Here is a 22,092-nt window from a genome sequence, read left to right as displayed (position 1 = left end):
GCAGAGGGCCTTTGTTATAAGGCTTCTCTCTCTCTCTCTCTCTCTCTCTCTCTCCCCCCCCATTTCCTGGCTACCATGAGTTGAGCAGCTTTACTCCACCACATGCTCCCTGCCATGATGGTCTTCTTGACCACAGGGCCAGAAACAACAGAGTCCAGTGACCACGAAGTAAAGTTTCTGAAACCATGAGCCAAAAGAAATTTTCCCTCTTTCAGTTGATTTTATAAAGTATTTTATCACAGCAATGGAAAATTGACTAACACATTTTCTGATCCTCTGAGGTTCCTGCTAAGCTTCTTCAGTTATTCAACAGGTTCTGTAGGCCGTTTGAGTGCCAGTTCTATGTGCCATGTGTCACATCCACATCCCATGCACATCTTTTTGGCATCTCAATTTTTCATTCTAAATATTGAACCTCATTTTTAGAATGAGCCCCTATTGCAAGATGCAGGATGGGGATATAGCTTGGTGTAGGGTGCTTGCCTAGCATGCATGAGACACTGAATTTGACCCCAGCATTGAACAACAACAACAAAAAAAGTCTTTCTAGAATTTAGAATTTAGAAGACCTGTGAAATGAGGATACTGATTTCTTCCTTAATCTACGTCACCAGGTTACTGTGAAACTTCAGTAAGTTTTTAAAGATAACCCTGCAAAAGACAGGCCTGGGTGATTGTGAAGAATTATTCTAACTCAAGAGAGACAAACAAACCCAGAGAAGATAAAAGCCTGTGTAAAAAAGAAATGTCCTTCAGCAGTCTACTGTGTCTTATATTTGAATTTTATTAAGCATTTGTTTATATTGAAAAGGCTAGAGAGAGACTTACCCTTCCATCCGGGGTCCTGGGACCGGTATAGGGAGGTGCTTCACCCATCAGAACTGGCCAGACATCGAAAAATTCCTAGGAATGAAGGAATCAGTTTAGGTGTTTTGAAAATAGGTAAAGAAAAAGAGACTGGGCTGGGATGTGGCTCAAGCGGTAGCACGCTCGCCTGGCAAGCATGCGGCCTGGGTTCGATCCTCAGCACCACATACAAACAAAGATGTTGTGTCCACCGAAAACTAAAAACTAAATAAATATTTAAAAAAAAAAAAAGAAAAAGAGACTAATAAAAGAAGGTTAACAGATATGAATCATCTGTTCACTAAAATCCAGAAGGTGGGAAGAGCTTGCTGGGATCCAAGCATGGAAGAGCAGTGAGACTCACTAGAATCACTAATTGCAGTTACGTGATAATCACATCTGCCCTACAAAATACTGATGAACCGGGCTTGTCTAATTGTTAGCCAAAACATTGGAGCTGAGTTGGGGCACCCTCAGTGTTGTGGGACGCAAGAGGGAAAGTGGGGTCTCCACGGCTTAGGAATTTACCATAAAGACACACTAACACATGATGGGAAGAATTACCCTCTGCAATACCATTGATAGCAGTGAAAAATAAGAAACAATTTAAATGTTCAACCAGATGGACTTATTAAAATAAATATGGCACATAATTATTAACAACATTAGTAGATAATAATCTATTAAAAATGATGTTACAGATGTGTGTGTACTGATTGGAAAGGTGCCCAAACTGGGCACAGTGGTGTACACCTGCAATCCCAGGGACTTGGGAAGCTGAGGCAGGAGGATGGCAATTTCAAGACCAGCCTTGGCAACCAAATGAGGCTCTAGTCCCTAAACAACTTAGTGAGACCCTGAGCCAAAAGGGCTGAAGATATGGTTCAGTCAATTCAATCCTGAGTACAGGAAGGAAGGAAGGAAAGAAGGAGGAAGAAAGAATGAAAGAAAAAAACAAGAAGGAAAGAAAGAAAAAAATACACAATGGTGCCAAATGTAACAGATAAATCCAACAAGAAAGGTTGCGGCCTCTAAAATGAGGAGCTATTAAATCAAAATAAGTAGGAGGTTATTAGCCTGAGGCTGTCTCTGTGCTTTGGGTTCCTGCATAGCAATTTGAGTTCCCACAATACAAAGTGAAACCTAACTTATTATATAAAAGAACAAAAACCCAATTTAGGAACATATTTTCACAGCAAATAGAAGTTTCAGCCAATCCCAGGCAGCCAACTGACTGGATCAGGTCCAAATCAGGCAAATGTCTACCTTTAACAAGTCAAGTTATGTCTGTATTTTACCTCTTAGTTCAATCTAAAAAACCTCAGTGAGCATGCTGCAGAACAGATGTCTCTTGGACATCGTTTGGCCCTGAGTGCTGCCCAATTCATGAATCATTCTTTACTCAAGAAAGCTCTATTACATCAATTTTATCCTCAAGTTTTCTTTTCACATGGTCAAGACAGGCAGAGAAGAGAGAAAAGAGCCTGGAGAGGATCTGTATGGTCACGCAGTCTCAAGAGGAGAAGCCAGTGGGACCCCACACAGTCTCTGGCCTGCTACTGCGCTGGGTTTCCTTTGCAGGCAGAGCTGCAAACCTTGTGTTGGGTCAAGTCTGGGTCCTCCCACCTCCAGGGCTGTTCATTAAGCTGTAATATGTAGGCACAAACTGTACTTGGCTAGCCTGGGTTATTATGGGTAGGAGGCCAACCGCACTTTTCCTTTGCTTCTCTCCTGTTTGAACAACACATCTTAGCGTGATGGTTTGCTTGTTCTCATACCATCCAAAGGACAAGCACAAGGGAGTCCACATGGAACTCAGCCTTCATGTCCTCAGCCTTCTGCCCAGTTGGGCCCTTTTTCTAGATGACTAGCAACAGGAAGAAATTCAGTTCTGAATGAAGATCTAAACTGGGGCCTAGCTGAGCCCCACAACCTGTTTGTTGCTAGATATACAGAGATAAATAAGGCACGATTTATTCCTGGAGGAACTCACCACTCCACAAAGGAGACAATAGAGTACTCAGGTAGATGGAGCAAGAACTGAAACAGTGGTGGAAGGAGATTGGAGAGGCCAGAGGAGCCCAGAAGAACAAGTACATTGGGCTGATGCTTTGTGTGGCCAAACACTGAGTGGATCTGAAGGCTGTACCAGGAGAAGAGAATGGCCAAGCAGGGTTGGGTGGAGAGTGGGGCAAATTTCTCTCCCTCATTTGCTCCCTCCCCTCCCTTCTTCTCTTTTCGTTCTTAATTGCTTTATTGAGATACAACTGATGTATCATAGACTATGGTTAGGATATGCTTTCAGTATATCCCCCAAAGCTTCCTGTGCTGGAGACTTGGTCCCCAGTGTGACAATGTAGAGGTAATGGAACCCTGAGGAGGTGGGGCCTTGTGGAAGGTGGCTAGGTAATATGTAATGCTGCCCTTGTCATTTAATTTTTGACGGACCGGAGTTAGTTCCTGAGAGACCAGGTTGTTATAAAGAGAGAACCTGGCCCCTGGATTTTTCTGGCTTCTCTCACTATGTGATGTTATACACATGTGTTCCTGTCTGCCACTGGTTCCTCACCAGAGGCCAAACAGATGGGGGTGCCCAATCTTAAGACTTTCAGCTCCAGAACTATGAGCTAAATAAACCTCTTTTCTTTAAAAAGTATGTAGCTTCATGAATTTTGTTATAGCAACAGAAACTGAGCTAAGATACTATAAAATGAATCCACTTGAAGTATACAATCCCTGGTATCAGGGATTGAACTCAGGGGCACTCAGCCACTGAGCCACATCCCCAGCCCTATTTTGTATTTTATTTAGAGAGAGGGTCTCACTGAGTTGCTTAGCGCCTTGCTTTTGCAGAGGCTGGCTTTGAACTCTTGATCCTTCTGCCTCAGCCACTCGAGCCACTGGGATTAAGGTGTGCGCCTGGTGGAAATTTGACTATTCAGAATTTTTTTGTTGTTGATGTTTATTTGTTTTTGCAGTACTGAGAATTATACCCAGGGCTTTGCATATACTAGGCAAGTGTTCTACCATGAACTTCACCTCCAACACATTTTTATTTTATTTTGAGACAGGGTCTCAAAAATAAGAGGCTGGCCTTGAATTTATGATCCTCCTAACTCAGCCTCCAGAGTTGCTGGAATTACCAGCATGTGCCCAGCTTGGAAATTCTTTTGATTGCATTCTGAATATAGCTCAGTAGTATACTGTGTACTTAGTATGCACGAGGCCCTGGGGGTAATCCCCAGTACTGCAAATAAATATGCTGAAGGGGGGGGGAGAACTGGGCATAGTGGTGCACACCTATAGTCCCAGCTACTCAGGATTAGGATCACTTAAGCTTAGGAGTTCTAAGTCATTCTGGGTAACATAGTGAGACTCTATCAAAAAATTTTTTAAATTAAAATAAGAAGGGAAAGAAGGAAGGCGGGAAAGGTAGGAAAACAAATTATTTTGGTTAAAAAGGAATCATTTATCCGTATGATTAATTTATTTGCTACTTCCTGAAGGAGAAGCCAAGAGTATATTGCTGGAATTAGTAATATTTGGCAAAAATATATGACTCAAGAGTATAAAAGTCATATAAATATTTGCACTAGAATTAGAGTCCGTATACTAATATCATAGTATATGGCCAACTACACCAGAATCGTGTAAGGAGCTATTTATTTTTAAAGGTAAAATCAGAAAAATAAGCCTATGTGGTACATGGAAATGCAATATATATAATAAAGAGGATTCAAAATGGTGGCATGCTAAAGAATGGCTAAAGGGTAGACCATTCTTTTCTTCTATTTTTTTTTCAGTGCCAAAAATCAAAACCAGGACCTTTCATGTACAAAGCAAGCACTCTGCCACTGAATCCCCAATCCTGAAGGTAGGCTGTTTTTTAAGTGGAGAAACATAGAAGGAAAAAAATATATACCCCTCTCTCACATCATAAACTTAATTTCAAGATAAATAAAAGATTAAATTATATTAATCAAAACTATAAGGCTGGGTTAGTGCACACCTGTAATCCCAGAAATTTGGGAGGCTAAGGCAAGAAGATCACAAGTTTGAGGCCAATCTCAGCAATTTAGCAAGACACTGTCTCAAAATTAAAAAAAATAAATAAAAATAAAAATCCCTGGGAATGTAGGTTGTAAAGCACCCCCTGGGTTTATTCTCCAGTACCAAAACAACAACCACCACCCAAAATACTACAAAAACACTAAAAGTCAACACATGAGATTTTTTTCAGATTATCTTTATAACATTGGCAGTAAGGAAGTTTTACTAAATAAAAACTAGAGCTCAGAAGCCATAAAATAAATTTTAAATCTTCTGTATGTTGAAAGATATCATAAACAAAGTTAAAATATAATTTATAGGGAAAAAAAAGTTTACAGCACATGTTACAGATGTATGATCTCCATCATATACAAAGCACTCCTATGAATTAACAAGAAATAGACAACTCTTAACAATTGACATGTGATATGTCCGGAAGTGCACGGAGAAAGAAAAATCAAATCACAAACAAAAGGACATAGTTCCTCTTCTGAGTAATCAGTGGAAAAAAAAAAACAACTGGAAGAAAAAAGACACCAGTTTTTACCCATATGAATAGGGGGTGGTAAGAGTTTTGGTAAAAAAGACTCTAATGCAGTATGAGTGAGAATGAAAATTGTATAACCCTTAGACAAAAAATTTTGAGAAAAGCAAAATAAAAATTAATAATTTCACTTTTACAACTCTATAGACATTTTCACTTAAGTACATAAGGACTCAACTTTAAGGTTGTTATTGCAGCTTTGTCTTTAATTGCAAGAATATTTAGAAATACATTTAATGCCCAACAACAGGGGAAAGATAAATTAACCAGACTATTCAAAAACCTCAGATATGAACTACAGAACAAAGAAGGGGATTTTTACTTTGATTAATCATGGCTATTTATTTCAAATCAAGCCTCTCAATAGGAAAATTGCAAAATTTGGGGTGTATGTATGTAAAAACATTGATTTAAGGAATCATAGAGCTAGCAAGGCAGCAAGCACTTAATGAGCCAAGATGCCAGTGCTAGAAGCCTGACCAGATTCTACTTTTCATTTCAACCCACTTGCTGACGCCAAAGGTGTTGAGAAGCTAAGAAACTGATAAAAGCTGACAGATGACTCACTGGTCAAGGACAAAATTGTAATTCAGGACCTGTCAAGGAAGAGAAATCCTTGAAAACACCCTAGGCTGGGATCCACACCCTCCTGCAAAGTTTATATCCTGGAGTACAACTGAACCGGAAGCAGACCAGCTCTCACAGAGACTGCAAACCCGCTTGAAAGCAGCATAATCCCTGATTAAGCAACCTAATTGCTTGCCAGAAGTAAAATCATCCATTTTGGAAGGAAATAACATTGTTCCAGAGTTTTAAATCATCTCTATAATTTTTCATATATACCTCTAATGGTCTAACAAAAATGATTAGAAATGTGAAAGATAAGAATTAACTAAAAGATCAAGAAGGGAAACAGATCATAGAAACAGGTCTATAGAAGGTATCCACAGATACTGTTGCTCTCAGATACAGACTCTACCTTGGTCTTTTGTTTGTTTGTTTGTTTGTTGCTGAGACTGGCCTTGAATCTGTGATACTCCTGCCTCAGCTTTCAAAGTACCAAGATCACAGGCATGTGCCACAGTGCTGGCTCAGATTCTAAAGTAATCGTGTTTATGTCTAAGAAATTAAATATAATATAGAGGACTGGGAATATAGCTCAGTAGCAGAGCACTTCCTTAGCATGCTTAAAGCCCTGGGCTTGATCCCCAGCACCACAAATGAACAAAGAGAGCAAGAGCAAGAGCAAGATCGATAGAGAGAGAGAGAGAGAGAGAGAAAGAAGAAGAAAGAGGAGGAGGAGGAAGAAGAGAAGGAGGAGGAGGGGGAGGAGGAGGAGGAAGGAAAAACAAAGGGAGAGAATCTTAACAAAAAACTGAAAATTACAGAGAGAAAGAGAAAGTGTGTATGAATAAAATGGAAAATCTAAAATTGAAAAAAACATACACGAAGACTGGGGATATAGCTTAGTAGTCCAGTGTTTAGCATATGCATGGCCCTGGGTTGATTCCTCACACCAAGAAAACAAAATAACAAAAAAAATAGCTGAAATGAAGAATTCAATATAAAGTTTTACAGTCAATTAGACACAATCAAAGAGAGGCTAGGTGATTAATAAAAGATAAAACAGAAGAAATATTCAAGTTGAAGAACAAAAATATGAAAATAAAAATACAGAAAGTCATATAAGAGACATAAAACATGGTGAAAATATCTAACATATAGCAAAAAATTTACAGCTACTTTTATAACTAGGAAGTATGTTTGCAAATTAAAAAATCAAGGCAGTAAGGTATTATAGAAGAATATATAAACATACCGATGAGACAAAAATCCAGAAATAGACCCCCACATATTTGACTGATGATAAAGGTATGATAGAGAAAGATGATCTTTTCAACTGAATAGTAGGAAAAGGAGGCTTTTTTTCAATAAAAGGTACTGGGCCAATTAGATATCAATATGGAAAAATTAATATTTGCCTTACTCACACTATACATTAAAAAATTTAGGTAGATTGTAGAACTACATGTAAAAGTTAACACAATACAACTCTTAGAAGTTGACACAGAAAAATATCTTTATGACCTTAGAGATAAGAAATAGTTCTTAAATGTGGCACAAAAATCAATAACCATAAAAAAATTTATAAGCTGGATTACATTATAATTCAGAACTTATATTAATCAAAACACACTATTAAGTCCGGCATGGTGGCACATGTCTGTAATCCCAGCAGCTTGGGAGGCTGAGGCAGGATTATGAGCTCAAAGCCAGCCTCAGCAATTTAGTGAGGCCCTAAGCAACTCAATGAGACCCTGTCTCTAAATAAAATATAAAAAAGGGCTGGGGATATGGCTCCGTGGTTATTTGGTACTGGGATTTGAACCCCTGGGTTCAAATCCCAGTACCAAATAACAACAATAAAAACATCATTAAGAGAATGAAGCACAGAGCACGGGGAGATATTTGTAATGCATATAATCAACAGAAGACCTGTGTTCAGAATTTGTAAAGAATATCTACAAATCAATGATTTTTTTAAAAAGACAACATAATTTTTAAAAATGGGGAGAGATTGGAACAGTCAGTTCACAACAAAGGATATCCAAATGGCCAGTAAACATGAAAAAGTGTTCAACCTCATCAGTCATTAGGGAAATACATGTTACCATCAAAAGGAAAAACACCACATATCCACCAGAGTGGAAAGTTAGTAAAAATGACAACACCAAGTATGGGAGTGGAAACCCTATGCGTTGCTGGTGGGAGTACAAAATGTGGTTCAATCATTTGGAAAATCAGATAGGCAATGGCTTCTAAAGCTATTACCCCAAAATGCACTCTAGCTAAATACCTAACAGAAACAGGTACAACTGATCAAAAAAGACACATACTAGAACGTTCACAATAGCAATATTCGTACCATTCGAGATCTGAAAATTCAAATTTCCTCAACAGTAGAAATCAATAAATTGTTGTGGATTATTCATATGTTGGAACATTCCACAAGTTTAAACTGCTACATAGATCAATAAAGATGAACCTTATAACCAAAATGTTGGGCAAAAGAAACCTGGCACAGGAAAATGTGTGTTGTATGATTCCATTTAATGTACCTCAAAATAGGCAGAACAAATATAGTGGTCAATGTCTAATGGTGGTTACCTTCAGGGAGGCAGCTGTGGGAATATTGAAGAGGGTTTGAAAGAAACTGCTGAGGGGCTGGTAACATTGCTTAGTTTTGATAGTGATTACACAGGGATATTCAGTCTGTGATAATTCCCCTTTCTGGGTCTATGTTATGCTTCAATATAAAGGCTTATTAAAAAGAATTGATGTGTATTGGTATGGACAGATGTTTATAAAACACTAAGCAAAAGATGTAGACTATCAGAAAATGTGGCCCAGCAATTTGACTCAGCCACTCAGTAGATTCTGATGAACTGTCAAATCTGGAGGCCTTTGGACTAAACTAAGATCTTTTCCAACCCCAGATTCTGTGATGCACTCCACTCCATATGAGGAGGGTACGCAATGGTCTATGCACCATGCTCAGTAGAACAAGGCACATAAAAGGAAATTGAGTCCTCCTGTACCTTGTGCAGGAAAAATCTGGACAATCAGAAGCTCTCCTCTAAAACAGAAAATGATTAGTCTCAGGAAGTAGAGAGATGAATAAAGGAATGGGAGAACTAGTGTGGGAGAACATAGTTGAGAACCATTGCTTGGGATCGCATCAAACTCTGCCTCCTTAGATGCCATGTGGGCTACAAATCTGGCCCCTGAGCATTTTAAGGACCTGATGAAGCACCTGTCTCTACTTCCATTGACCTTGGGTTTGACAAACTATAGGAAAGTTTTATACCCAGCTTTCAGTACATTTTCTAAGAAATCCAGAGGTTGGCAATCTTCTTCTGGACTGCCAGCCAATAAAACTTCTCACTCACCTCACCAACCTTCTTCTCACTTACACTTTCCTTTCTAAATGACCAGGGAGTGTAGGCTTGTTTTAACCCACCTGAGCTCTAGAGTAACCTTTCCCCTTTAAAGGCCAGAATGCCTATGTTCAGTTAGGACCTGTGTAAGAATTTCACAACATGCAAACTCCCCAGCCTCTTCCCTGTGCGATGGCATGCGTGACAAAAAAAAAAAAAAAAAGACTCTTCTTTGGGAAAGCAGTGACAGAGAATGGAGAACAGTGTCTGAGATGGGGTCTCTGATGACCTCATGGCTGTGGCAAGCCTAGGGCCTGGGAGTGTTCCTTTGCAAGGGTGCAGGATGCCGAGTCTTATCAGCCTCGACATTGATATCAGGCACATAGTTCCTGGGAATTGAGGGACTCTCCTGCTAGACAACAACAGTGTTTCACCAGGTCCACTGCTTTGGAAGCTGCCCACTTAACAGTAATTTTAAACAATGGACTTTTTTGAGAACTACACAAAGCTCCTAATACTGCAACGATAAACTTCAAATGTGTAAAAGCTACATAAATGTTTCCATCCCTGTAACTTTCTGGATACCAAGAATAATACTTGCATAGTCTTTAGCCTGATAATGAGATATATATAAATAAAGATTGCTGGCATATCTCTTTAGATCTGCTTCTCCATCAGAGAGCAGCACTCCACCTGATCCCAAGCTATTTATCTTCAAAATCTGCATCTGTGAGTCTTTATTTTTCTAATCCCCCATAGCCCCTTGCCAGAACCTGCTAGACTGGACACACTGGTCATGGCAGTGATTTTCTTTGGAAATGTCTGACCTTGAAGTTTTCTCACCTTCTGCTTGGTCATGTCTAAGAGACCCACAGAATATCTGTCACAGTTGAGGAAGGCACGGACTGTGTACAGGGCTTTGTGGAACTGTCTCTCAATGTCTGTAAGTTCTTCAAAGACTTTGCTCCCAGACCACAGCAGTATCTACAGAAATACAAAAAAGTATACAGAGCTTTTGAGGCACAGAGCAGTAGTTCACTCAGTTAGATAAAAATAACAATCCTGTAAAGTTTTTAAGTTGTTGTTTTTTTTTTTTTTTGAGTTTATTTCATCTAATTGACACAATAACCTGAAGAAGAATAACCTGAAGAAATAGATATTATAGATTGAGAAACTGAGGCTTGAAGAGGTGAATTAACTGGCTGATTTATATGTGATCAACTCTGTACGTTTTCTATCTTATATGTTATTAATAAACATATTAATAAAAAGGGCCTGGGAATGTAGCTTTGTAGTAAAGCACTTGCCAAGCATGCACAAGGCCCCAGGTTTGATTCCCAGTACTACCAAAAAAAACCCAAAAAACTAATGAATATTAATTGGACACAAATGCCCTACATATATTATCTCATTTATGTGGATGAGGGGGAGTGGTGGTACTGGGGATTCAACTTAGGGCCTTAAGCATGCTAGATAACTAAAACAGGGTCTTGCTAAGTTACCCAAGTTGGACAACTTATGATCCTCCCGCCTCAGACTCCAAAGTAGCTGAGATTTTAGTGTATGCCATCCAGCCTGGCATAATTTACTATTGATAGGAATCTTTTGAGGTTGGTACCATAACTAGCTCTGCTTTTCAAAAGAGAAGACTAAAGCTCAGAGGCCATCTGATATGCTCAGGGTGTAGGAGTACGTAATGAGCAGGAATTAAAATCCAAGCTGTTTAACTTGAAACTTTGTGTATATAATCACTCTGGGTTTCAGCTTTACAAACCTCTTCTGCCTGATACCACTGGGGATCTCACTGGAGACTGTAGAATGGTTCCCAGGCACCTTCGTTCTGACCTGTCCTGCCAGTTCTAACCACATCAGTGCTTCAGTAAAAGGACATGTCCAGTCCATTCCTAGAGCCAAACCCTTACCTGGCCACGCCGAGTCTCACAGTTGTACAGGTAACTCAAGTGGTAAACCTTCATGAGTAGATTTGCAAAATTGAGGTACTTGAGAAGAATCTAAAAAATCAAACAGCATAGGAGGAGCAGATGAGAAGGAAAAATCCACACTCTGGCCACTTTTGCCATCAGCAAATGTCTGAATATTTTAAAAGCTTCATCAGAAATGATTTAAGAAGAAGGATTATTTAGAAAGCAAACTCATAAAATGTTGCATTATGAATGTAAAACTCACAGAATATAGAATGTTGATGTGAGGATATTAATGACAGCTATTACTTTCTGTAAAATCATCACCATTTTACAAATAAGAAAACAGGTTCAGAGAAGCTATGTGACCTGCCCAAGTCAGTGAGAGATTGGAAAAGCAAGAACAATTTTTCCTTTATTCCTGACTGCAAAACCTAGCGTCTTCACCATTATCCTATCCCACCTTTTCAGAGAGCCTCAGACCAATCCCCGTCTTACAGTTGGGAAAACTGAGGCCAGCCAAATAGCACAGTTTGGGGGACCTCATGAGCTAGGAGAATGTGCCAGCATGGTCACCCCAGCAGCTTCTAAAGCATTCTTACCTCTTCATCTCCCTTGGTGAAGTGGGGTCCATCTACTTTATTCACAGCCATCAATACAGCCACCAAGTCCTTCCCATTCATTATAGGGGAAGCCAGAATGTTCTTGGTCTGGTACTCTGTGAGGTTGTCCACGAAGTCACAAAAATGCTCATCCTGAAGGAAAGCAGAGACCAACATGAGGAGGCAAATGCAGAGCGAGGACAATAAAATGACCCAGAGCCCTTCATTGAGGAGGGAATGAAGGCATTGCCATCTACTCCCCTGGGGCAAGAGCAGGGCCACCAGAGATGACTCCTGCCAGAGATGAAGTCTCCAAAATCCAGAAGGTCTGAGACACAGACCTGTAGGGGCCTGAGGATGGGAGGGGGGACATTCTAGAGAGGGAGGTTTGGAGGAGGCTTTTGAGATCAGGACAATTAAGCCCAAAATAGAATCTTGGATGAGTATAATAATGACGATCACTTGCAGGTATTTGCGCATGTCGCTTTACCTTCATCATCTCGTTTTCATTTCCTGATATGTATGAGGTGTCCCCCCCAGAACTCCTGTGTTAATGCAGGAGATGAAATGATCAGAGAGCTGTAACCCAACCAGTGGATTAGTCCATTTGATGGATTAATAATTTAAAAGGACTGACTGGGTTATAACTGTAGGCAGGTAGAGTGTGGCTGGAGGAAGTAGGTAAGGGGGTTGTGCCTTTGGGGTTTATATTTTGTCCCTGGTGAGCAGAGCACTTTCTTTCTCTGCTTCCCCTCTGTTGTGAGCTGAGCAGCTCTCTCTTCCACCACGCCATTCTGCCATGATGTTCTGCTCCTCCTTGGGCCTGGAGCAATAGATTCAGACAATCATGGGCTGAACCTCTGAAACTGTGAGTCAAAAACATTTTTTTTTCCTCTAAGTTCTTCTTGTTGGGTATTTTCGTCACAGCAATGAAAAGCTAAGTAAGACATTCTTCCCTAATAGCTAATGAAATAGGTACCATGAGCCCATCTTACAGAAGGGGGAACTAACTCGAAGCTAATGTTTGTTACGTGTGTGCGTGTGTGTGTGTGTGTGTGTTTGACTTCAGAACCTGTCCTCAGTTCTGCTACCTCTCACAGAAATCGGGATGTGGATAGCATGGGGTCAAGGTCATTGAACAAAAGGATTTGTTATTTTCAGCTTTTCTAACATCTAGTTTCAGTACCACATAGCCAGTTCAACAGATATCCCCTCCCCATAAATCTCAATGGAAGCCCTACTATGTGTCAGACCTCTGCCAAACACCAGGAATATGAGATGACTAAGATTCAGGCCCCTCACGGATAAATCAGTAATAGTAACATAGGGACATAGAGCTTGACTCAAAGTTATAGGGATGCAGAGGAGACATCCCCTCACATCCCCCACTGAAAGCAGCCTGGGAAGCCAGTCGACGCTGTGGTGCAGTCCATGTGTGCAGAATGAAGAGACAGAGCCTGGATTGTTATCTTGAATTTGAAAGAATGCACCTTTCTGCTGCTGGTGCCTCCATGAGTTTCCCAACTCTCAGTGTGGCTTAGGACACAAGCCAACCCAAACATGCACAGCACATGCCTTTGTGAGAATGGAAATGTATTTCACAGAGCCAATTCATAGAACTTGACGTTTTTCCAGGGGTTACCAGGTATTGAACTCAGGGCACTTGGCCACTGAGCCACATCCCCAGCCCTATTTTGTATTTTATTTAGAGACAGGGTCTCACTGAGTTGCTTAGCGCCTTGCTGTTGCTGAGGCTGGCTTTGAGCTCATAATCCTCCTGCCTCAGCCTCCCAAACCACTGGGATTTCAGGTGTGTGCCACCGTGCCTGGCTCATAGAACTTTTCTAAAACCAAGTCTGCCAAATCTTTCCATGATTCAAAAATTCTGAGGGTATATTCTTCGTTTTTGGATTTCTTCTGGTTAGAGTGAGATTAAATAGACAATGCCCTTGTCAGTGAAGCTGTTTTAAACCAGGTGAAGGGTAAAGGAATTAAGAGAAGCCTGTAACATTCTACTTGAATTAGCATTTGAGGATTAAGCAAAATCTCTAAAGAGGCATTAGCCAAGAAGAGTTTTCTGTGTCATTCTCTAAGGACACTGACAAATTCCTGAGTATAGGTTAGGATAAGGCATGCTCACATTCATTTCATGCAGTGAGTTTGCCTCTAATAGGAAAAGCAGACTCTTGAGCCTTGCCTGCATTTGAAGCAGATGTTTCTAAATCCACCAGAATCCTCTTTTCCATGAATCTACCAGCCCTGGAACTCCCTCATGAGCACTCCAGCTACCAACTGACTGGCATCTATGCAATCATTGTCATCTGCATGTGTTCAGTACGTTTTAAATGATCATATTATACACTTTCAGATTATCAGAGGCAGAAGAGGACTTAGATGACATTTAGCTCAAACCATTTATTTTAAAGCTCAGGAATCAGAGGCCTGGCTAGGAAAAGCACAAAGTCATCCATTTATTTGGTTAGAATTAACAAAGTGCCTTCTATATGCAGGAACTGCTCTGGAGCCTGGGGCCATACCCGTGAACAAGAGGGGTGCTAAAAGTTACATTTAAATGGGAAAGACAAACAAAAAGCAGGTTCAGGGTAAGCATTCTCCCTCTAGAGTGTGGTATAACAGTTTTGAAGGAAATAAACTGGGTGATGCTGTAGGAAGTGATGGAAGAGGTGACAGGCCGAAGCCACTTTGGTTAATGATGGTGGTCAGGGAGGCTTCTCTAGAGAAGTGATGCTGAGCCGAGAGCTGAAAGGAGCCAGGCAAGGGGCACAAAGAATGCAAGACAGAGGTGGCAATGAGCCTGGTAGCTCTGACCAGCAGAAAGATCAGCGTAGCTGAAGCATCTAGAAGGAGAGGGAGAATGGAGGGCGAGGAAGTTAGACAGGGGGCAGGAACCACATTCATCAGGGTCTTGGAGGACATTGTAGAGTTTAGATTTTATTATTTATTTGTTTGTTTATTTATTTATTTTACAGTTTAGATTTTGAAAAGCAATGTAGCACCCTTCTCATTCCTGATTCCCAATTCTCTTTTTCAAACATTCACAGTGCTAAGCTTTATTGTATCCCATGATGAGATCTGTTAATGATTTAGTAATGATGGGCTAGGCTCAGGGCCAGACAATTTTCACATATAGCCTCAGTAATTTACATCAGCCCTGCCACAATACACTCTCACCCCCCTCATTTTATAGCCAACTCCTTTACTGCTAAGTGCCACAGTCACTCCACTCATTCATTCACTGACTTATTGGTTTATCCATTGATTTGCTCATCAGTCCATTCATTCATTCATATTTATTGAGCCTGGCTCTGGGTCAGGCACTAGGATGCCAAGACCAATAATATGAGGTTATTGGGTTCTCACAGTATAGTAGGGGATCCTGTAAAACATGAACATACAATTCAAACCATAATACGAAGCAGCCCTTCACAGAATGGGTAATGCTTGGGGCCCCAGAGAGGGAGGGGCTTGTTCTAGGATTGGATTTAGGAGCTACTCAATGCACTGTCAGTAGTTGGAATCCCTCTGAGCCTTGGTTTCCCCTTTGGCAAAAACAGAGTGAGGGCTCTGGCCCTTCTGGAGGTTTTTTCCTTGTCTAGTTTGCCAGGTCCCAGATCTCCAGGAAGGGAAGGACTAAACGTGAGTGTCTTAGAATGCTGTCCTATCAGGGTTCAGCCTTCAAAAATGGGACTGGTTGGCCACAGGAGGTGCTGGGAAAGGGCTGCTGTCCACTCTTTCACTCACTCAGTCAATTGCAAAGAGCGTCTCATTCTGTCCCAGTCACTAGATTAGGTGCTGGTCACCTGTGGTGAATAAGACAACTGTGCTTGGGGACAGACAGCTTCATGGGCTTTCCTGCTAGGAAAAAGAATTAAAGCTTAATACACTCATAAATATTGAGTGCCAAGTAGGGTTTTCAGATTTAGTAAGGAAATACAGGATACCCAGTTAAATTTGGATTTCAGGTGAGTAATAAATAATTCCTTAGTCATATGTTCTAAATATTGCACGGAACATATTCATACCAAAATACTATTCTTTTCTTATATAAAATTCAAACGTAACTGGCCATCTTATATTTTACTTGGCAATCCTAACTGCAAGTCTTCCTAAGGAGACCCCAAGAATAAGTAGGAGTCTTCTAGGGTGGGGAGGTACGTTAGAGCGTGGAAAACTCCATTCGTGTTTTCCTATCCCAACAGTGCAGTGATTGTAATCGTTCCCCAGGTTTTGCCAACACTGAGGGCTAAAAGTATGACTTGAGGTTTCAGGGACAACCCAGACCCTGGTCCATAACATCTTCCTCCTCCCCTGCTTCACTTCCAGTTTCTATTTGGCAGCCAAGACTGTGTCCTGCCCAAAGGCAAGAACTGAGTAAGATTTCCCAAGGAGGACAGAAGCAAACAACACACAAATACTGGTCTGACTTCGCCCTCGGGGTTGAGTTACAGCTAGGGAGACTGTCCCAGACTCAAGAGCTTCCAGGGAAGGACAGGCTTGGCTGCCAGGGTGAACTTTGAGGGTTGAAGAGAAAGTAACAGGCCATCCCTTAGCACGGTGGCTCCATAAACTGTTAGGCTTAGATATGGGAAATCCAAGGACCTTTCTAAGATCCTCCATCCCATAGTGCCAGAGTCTACAGAAGCTCTCAGCACCTTTGTTCTCTGCTTTCCCACAAACAGAATCTGAACCGAGAGCTCTAGAAAGATAAGACTAGATTTTTCTTCATATTCCACAGAGACCCAGGGAAGTACCTATCACTTAGAATAAGTCCTTAACAACATAATAATACAAATAAGGAATGGGAGCCACCAATGGGAGCCATTACAATGTGCCAAGAACACTACTAGATGAGAAACAATAATTTTGCTTAATCCTTACAATGCTGGATGATAACTCTTATTGCGGTTGGCTTTTTATTTGTTCGCTTTTAGTTTTGGGTCCTGGAGATTGAACCCAGGGGTGCTTTACCACTAGGCTAAATCCCAGCCCTTTTCATTTCTTATTTTAAGACAGGGTTTTTCTTAGTTGCTTAGGACCTTGCTTACGTTGCTGAGGCTGGCCTAGAAATTGCAATCCTCTTGACTCAGCCTCCTGAATTGCTGGGATTACAAACATGTGCCACCATGCCCAGCAACTAGCTGTTATCTAAAGCAAATTACCTAAGCCCTCTGTGCCAGTTTCCTTATCTATCAAAATAGAATTTATCAAAATCTTTGATTTTTTTTTACTGTATACCAATCACTGTTCTGTGTATAAATTTTAATTAATTAAATCCTCATAACAACCCTGAGATACATGTTAGTGTTTTCAACCTCTTTTACCAGAGGAAACTGAAGCAGACCTCCCAAATTCGAGAGTCAATAGAGGGAGGGAAAAATAGCTTCCCTCTGCCCTTCTGACTTCTTTGCCTGGGCTACAAATTAAATTTATGTACAACAGTTTAACAGAAGAAAAGATCATTTAATTAATTATATATGCACAGGAGTCCCCCAAAATAATGGAGGAGTTATATGAAGAGTCAGATGATTAAAACCTCCTGCTACAGAAAGGAAGAAGGGCCCCAGGCTTCTCTTATCACTGTTTTATAAATAAGGAAATCCATCCAATCAGGCTAAGTGATTTGCCAAGCACATATTCTTAGAAAGTGACAGATTTCACACCCAGATCTCATCTCAAAGGATAAGATCTTAACTCTCTTCTCTTTGATTAGAAATGACCTTTCTTGGACACACAGTCCCATGCCCTCATGTTTTAGATACTGAGAAAGTATAGAACATCAGAGTTAAGACCATGGTCTAAAGGCCAGAGAGTAACTAGGCACACACCTATAATCCAAGTGACTCAGGAGCTGAGCCAGGAGGATTGCAAATTCAAGGATAGCCTCAGCAATTATTATAAGCTATTTTTCAAAATAAAAAAGGGCTGGGAATATTGATTAGAGGTAAAGCACCTTTGGGTTCAATCCCTAGTACCAAAAAAAAAAAAAAAAAGCCAGTTTAAAATCCCTGCCTGCTACTTTCTACTGTGTGACTCTGAAAAAGTTATTTAATATTATTTCTGGCCTTCAATTTCATCATCTATAGGACAGAGATATTAAGAGTTATGCTATCAAAGGTTATGAAAGCAATAAGATAATCCTGTGGGGTACAATTAAAGTCTGGAGAGAATTGGAGAGATAACAGACTCCAATCCAGTTAGACAAGTCCTCCTGAAAGACTCTTGAGTAGGATCTGGAGTCCAATATTAATCTATATTATTATGTATAGTGGTAAATTCATTCATTCTCATTGCTGTATGGTACTCCATTGGATGAGTAAACTACAATTTATGTATTCATCATAAAAAAAATAGAAAAACTGAAAGCCCCAGGGGAAATAAGAGGAGAAACTAACGCCATGAGGGAGTCCATCTGGTGTGTGTCCACAGAGGCTCAAGCCTGGACTTGATGACCTTCTTGAATACTGGCAATAGTAGGTATGGAGTCCTGGCTTGGCCATAACTCTCTGGTGATCCTGCACGATCCCCTTTCTGAGATCTCCTGGATCTGTTTTTCTTAAATATTAAATAAAACAGTTGAATAAAATTATCTCTGATGCCCCCATGCCTCTCCATTTTTTTTTTTTTAACTTAAGAAGACCCTTCATCTGAAATAAGGCCATAGTAAGGTAGGGACAAAGTCACAAAAAGTCCAGGTTCTGAATCTTGGAAATAGTTGAACTTGGGCTCCTGGTTTGGCCAATGTGATGGCAAGTGAGCCCCACATGGGCCTTCCACTATGGGGCAGTCATTCTTTTGGGTGTGACACGGGCTCAAGACATTTACTGCATAATTACCTGGCTGTGATCTTTATGCTGTGTTTCCTCACCTGCATTGTGCTGGATCTTAGGATAAATGCCTGGGGAATAAGACAGACATGGGCCCTGGCTGCGGGCTTATTGCGATGAGCGATTTCAGGAAGGGCACTCTATAACAGGGGAATCAGGAGAGCCTTCCTGAGTAAGTGACACTTTTTGGGTGGGAAGGTAGTGGGGATTGAAGCCAGGGGTGCTTACCCACTGAGCCACATTCCCAGCCCCACCCCACCACCACCCCGACCCCGATTTTTTTTAAAATTTTAATTTTGAGACAAGTTCTTGCTAATTAGGGCCTAGCTAAATTGCTGAGACTGGCCTTGAACTTGCAATCCTCCTGACTTAGCCTCCCAGTCTCCTGATTCACTGGGTTTACAGGGATGCACCACCATACCCAGTCTGAGTAAGTGACTTTTAAGCAGCAATCTAAAAGGATGTGTTGGAGTTGGCCGGTGAAGAGGAGTATGTGGACCCTGCATAGCAGATTTTGAAAGCTAATGTCCAGAAAGGAGACATGATTTGCCCACGGTAACCAAAGAGAACTTTGTCATAACTGTTGGTAGAATCCAGTGGACTGCTGGACTCTTAGAAGGAGCCCAGTGCTTAACCAAGAGATCCATGTTAACATTTCCAGGAACCAGAGAGTCAGCCATCCATCCTGCCTCCTGATGTCAACCAGGAAAACAATATCACCCCAATGATAGTCCCGCCAGGAGTGCACAACCTGAATCTAATCATAGAGAAACATCAGACAAGGCCAAATGAAGGACATTTCTGAAAATATATTTTGGTCTGTGACTTCCAAGAACATCAGCCCCATGGAAAACAAAGATTGACTGAGGACTTGTTTCCGGCTAAAGTAGAGCATGACCGGGATGTTGGCACAGCCTGAAAGTGACCTGTGGGTTAGAAGATGATACTGCAGCAATGTTGCATTTCCTGAATTCAGACATTATACTGTGGCGATATAAAACCTTTCTTTGTTCTAGAAATCCAGAGTGAAGTACTTAGGGACAAAGGGGCATATGTCTGCAACTTCCTCTCAAGTGGGTCGGAAAACAAATTTGACAAGATACAAATGATTGGTGAATTTGGATGAAAATATCCAGTTGTCTGTAGTATTTTAAACTTTTCTGTTAAGTCTGAACTTTTTCAAAATAAAATAAGTAAATAATTAGAGGCACCATGTTGTCATCAGCCCAGACTTGGTGACCAGCAGCTCCCCACCCATTTGTACCCAGAGCCACACTGAATAATATCTCACCACCCTCTCTTATGGGGAACAGAGTACCTCTTTTGTGTTGGGGACATTGTTGACCTTCTTAGACTGTGCGACATAGCCCACGACACCCATGTCCAGAGGGAAGACGATCTCGGAATCGGGCATCACCAGGCATTCCTCAAAGGTGGCATCCTTGTGGACGTTGAAGAGTCGAGTGGCTAGCTCCCCGATGCCATTTCGGGCCCTGTACATGAACAGGCTCATACGGTCTGCCTGCAGGAGGAAGCACAGCTTCTTCATGACATTAAAGGTACACTTCTCAGCCTGCAAGTTCTCTTGAAGGTCCCTCAGGAGATCAAAGATGATTTCACTCTCCTCCACGCTGCTCAGAGGGTGGTAGTAGCTGAAGTCCACAGCTGCCTCCTTGGCCCCAAGGAGGTCTGAGATAACCTTGGCCCTGTAGTGGAGATCGTAATACCGTTTGGCAAAGCCAATATTTGAGTCCAGGAACTTCTCCACCTCCTCTGCTGTCACCTCACCCATGGCTGGGAATCCCTCTGGCTACTTCTCTGGAGGCGCTGGGACGGAGGACTTCCGAGGGCACTTTTGCAGTCTGTGGCAAGTAGAGTCAGAACGTGCCCTGCTCTGATCTGGACTTCTCTGGGTCTTGCATGGAAATCTCACTGAGAAAGAAAGACACATAGGAGTGAGAGCGAGCTTGGGAGATTAAGTCATTAATATTTCCCAAGAACAAGGATTATGGGGATCAGTGTGTTCCAGATGCTGCTGGGCCCAGGGTGGGAGGTGAGAGTTCCCTCTTCACCTTGATCTGCTAAAACAGAGAAGAGATTTCTGCACAGAGCAGGAGGCAAACTTAAACACCACTCAAGCAGGAGGTTGCAATAGGCCTCACAGGAACAGCCTAGCCTATTATCTATGTATGTGTTCTTCTGTCCTTTAAGATCGTTTCCTTAAACCTTTGACACAAAAGCCTAACGCTATTTAGGAGATTTGTTTGGCTTCTCCTGGAGAATCATGAGATCTAACAGCCCTTTCCACATTCCTCCATGGCAGAAATGACAGGAGCTGGGAGATGACTGTCCACCAGCCTCCTCTGCTCTTCCAGGCCCCACCCTTTCCCCAAAGCCTCTTGGGTATCTGCCTTCACTTTGCCCAGCGGCCACTCAGACTGCTTCCTTCCTATCCATTACAGGTCTGGCACTTGAGGGGCCAGATTTCACAATTTCTGCGCAAAAGTTTTTCTCAATCTTAGATTTCAATGATTCGGATTCTGTTGTTCTAAGGGTCCTTATAAAAACAACACACCTTTCATAGTTCTTCTTTTATTACAAAAATATACATGTTCTCTGTAGAAAATCGCATGAAGAAGATAATTAAAATCATCCATAATTCTGCTACTCAGAGACAATCTGTCCTTTCCATAGAGGCCTACCTTTAAAAATCTGTTTCCCTTCAATGCACTTGACCTTTAATATGTTTTCTCTGGCTCCAGCCTGTAACTTCTTGGACTGTCCATCAGAAATACACCCAGTGGTCCACAGACTATCATTTCCAGTGAATCTCAAAATACCAGAATCCTTGTTGAAGTGCCCCTCCTGCACACCAGGAAGGAGCAAAAGAACACTTTACTTCCTGGATGAACCTTACTTTCCCTTCCTTGATGTCTCTACATTGTAACCACTGTAGAATGCATGATCATAAACAGTGGCTGGCACTTTGAACTTTGTAAATGAACTTTATTGGAAAGTAGATTACTTCTTTTGTTGTAGAGTATAAGTTCTTTGGGCATTGGACACATTTAGTACCGTGTACAAAGGTGTCCACCTGACCCATGGTTAACATTATAACTCCAAACACTGCAGATTAGTTTTGTGAGATTTCAGATTCAAAGTTATGTTTGTGATATTCATCTATATGCTATGTGTAACAGTAATTTCATTCATTCTCCTTGCTGTATAGTATTCCACTAGATGAATAAGCTACAATTTATTTACCCATCATTTTTTTTTAATGTTTTAAAGTCTTTTGCATAACAGGTATAGATATAAAAAAGTTTCTTCAAATAGTTTCCTAGG

At 41.2% G+C, this 22,092-nt stretch overlaps 1 protein-coding gene across 2 annotated transcripts in view; it reads right to left on the bottom strand.

Moving 5' to 3' along the window:
- Positions 1-20,539, bottom strand: part of Pde6a (phosphodiesterase 6A) — a 71,673-nt gene extending 51,134 nt beyond the window's left edge. The window contains exons 1-5 of one of the 2 annotated variants that reach the window (XM_046460247.2): positions 20,066-20,539; positions 11,903-12,055; positions 11,301-11,390; positions 10,222-10,362; positions 829-903 (exon numbers count right to left, since the gene is read on the bottom strand). In XM_046460247.2, the coding sequence (XP_046316203.1) occupies positions 829-903; positions 10,222-10,362; positions 11,301-11,390; positions 11,903-12,055; positions 20,066-20,539 (933 nt within the window). The remainder of the gene's footprint in view (positions 1-828; positions 904-10,221; positions 10,363-11,300; positions 11,391-11,902; positions 12,056-20,065) is intronic. The other variant, XM_058584226.1, reaches the window with a different exon arrangement.
- Between the last annotated feature and the right edge of the window lie 1,553 nt (positions 20,540-22,092).

This window comes from Marmota monax, unplaced genomic scaffold (genome assembly GCF_021218885.2).
Source record: "Marmota monax isolate L192 unplaced genomic scaffold, Marmota_monax_Labrador192_F-V1.1 WCK01_AAM20220418_F8-fsc00006, whole genome shotgun sequence".
NCBI classification, from domain to species: Eukaryota; Metazoa; Chordata; class Mammalia; order Rodentia; family Sciuridae; genus Marmota; species Marmota monax.
This window is presented reverse-complemented; position numbering and strand designations above follow the sequence as displayed.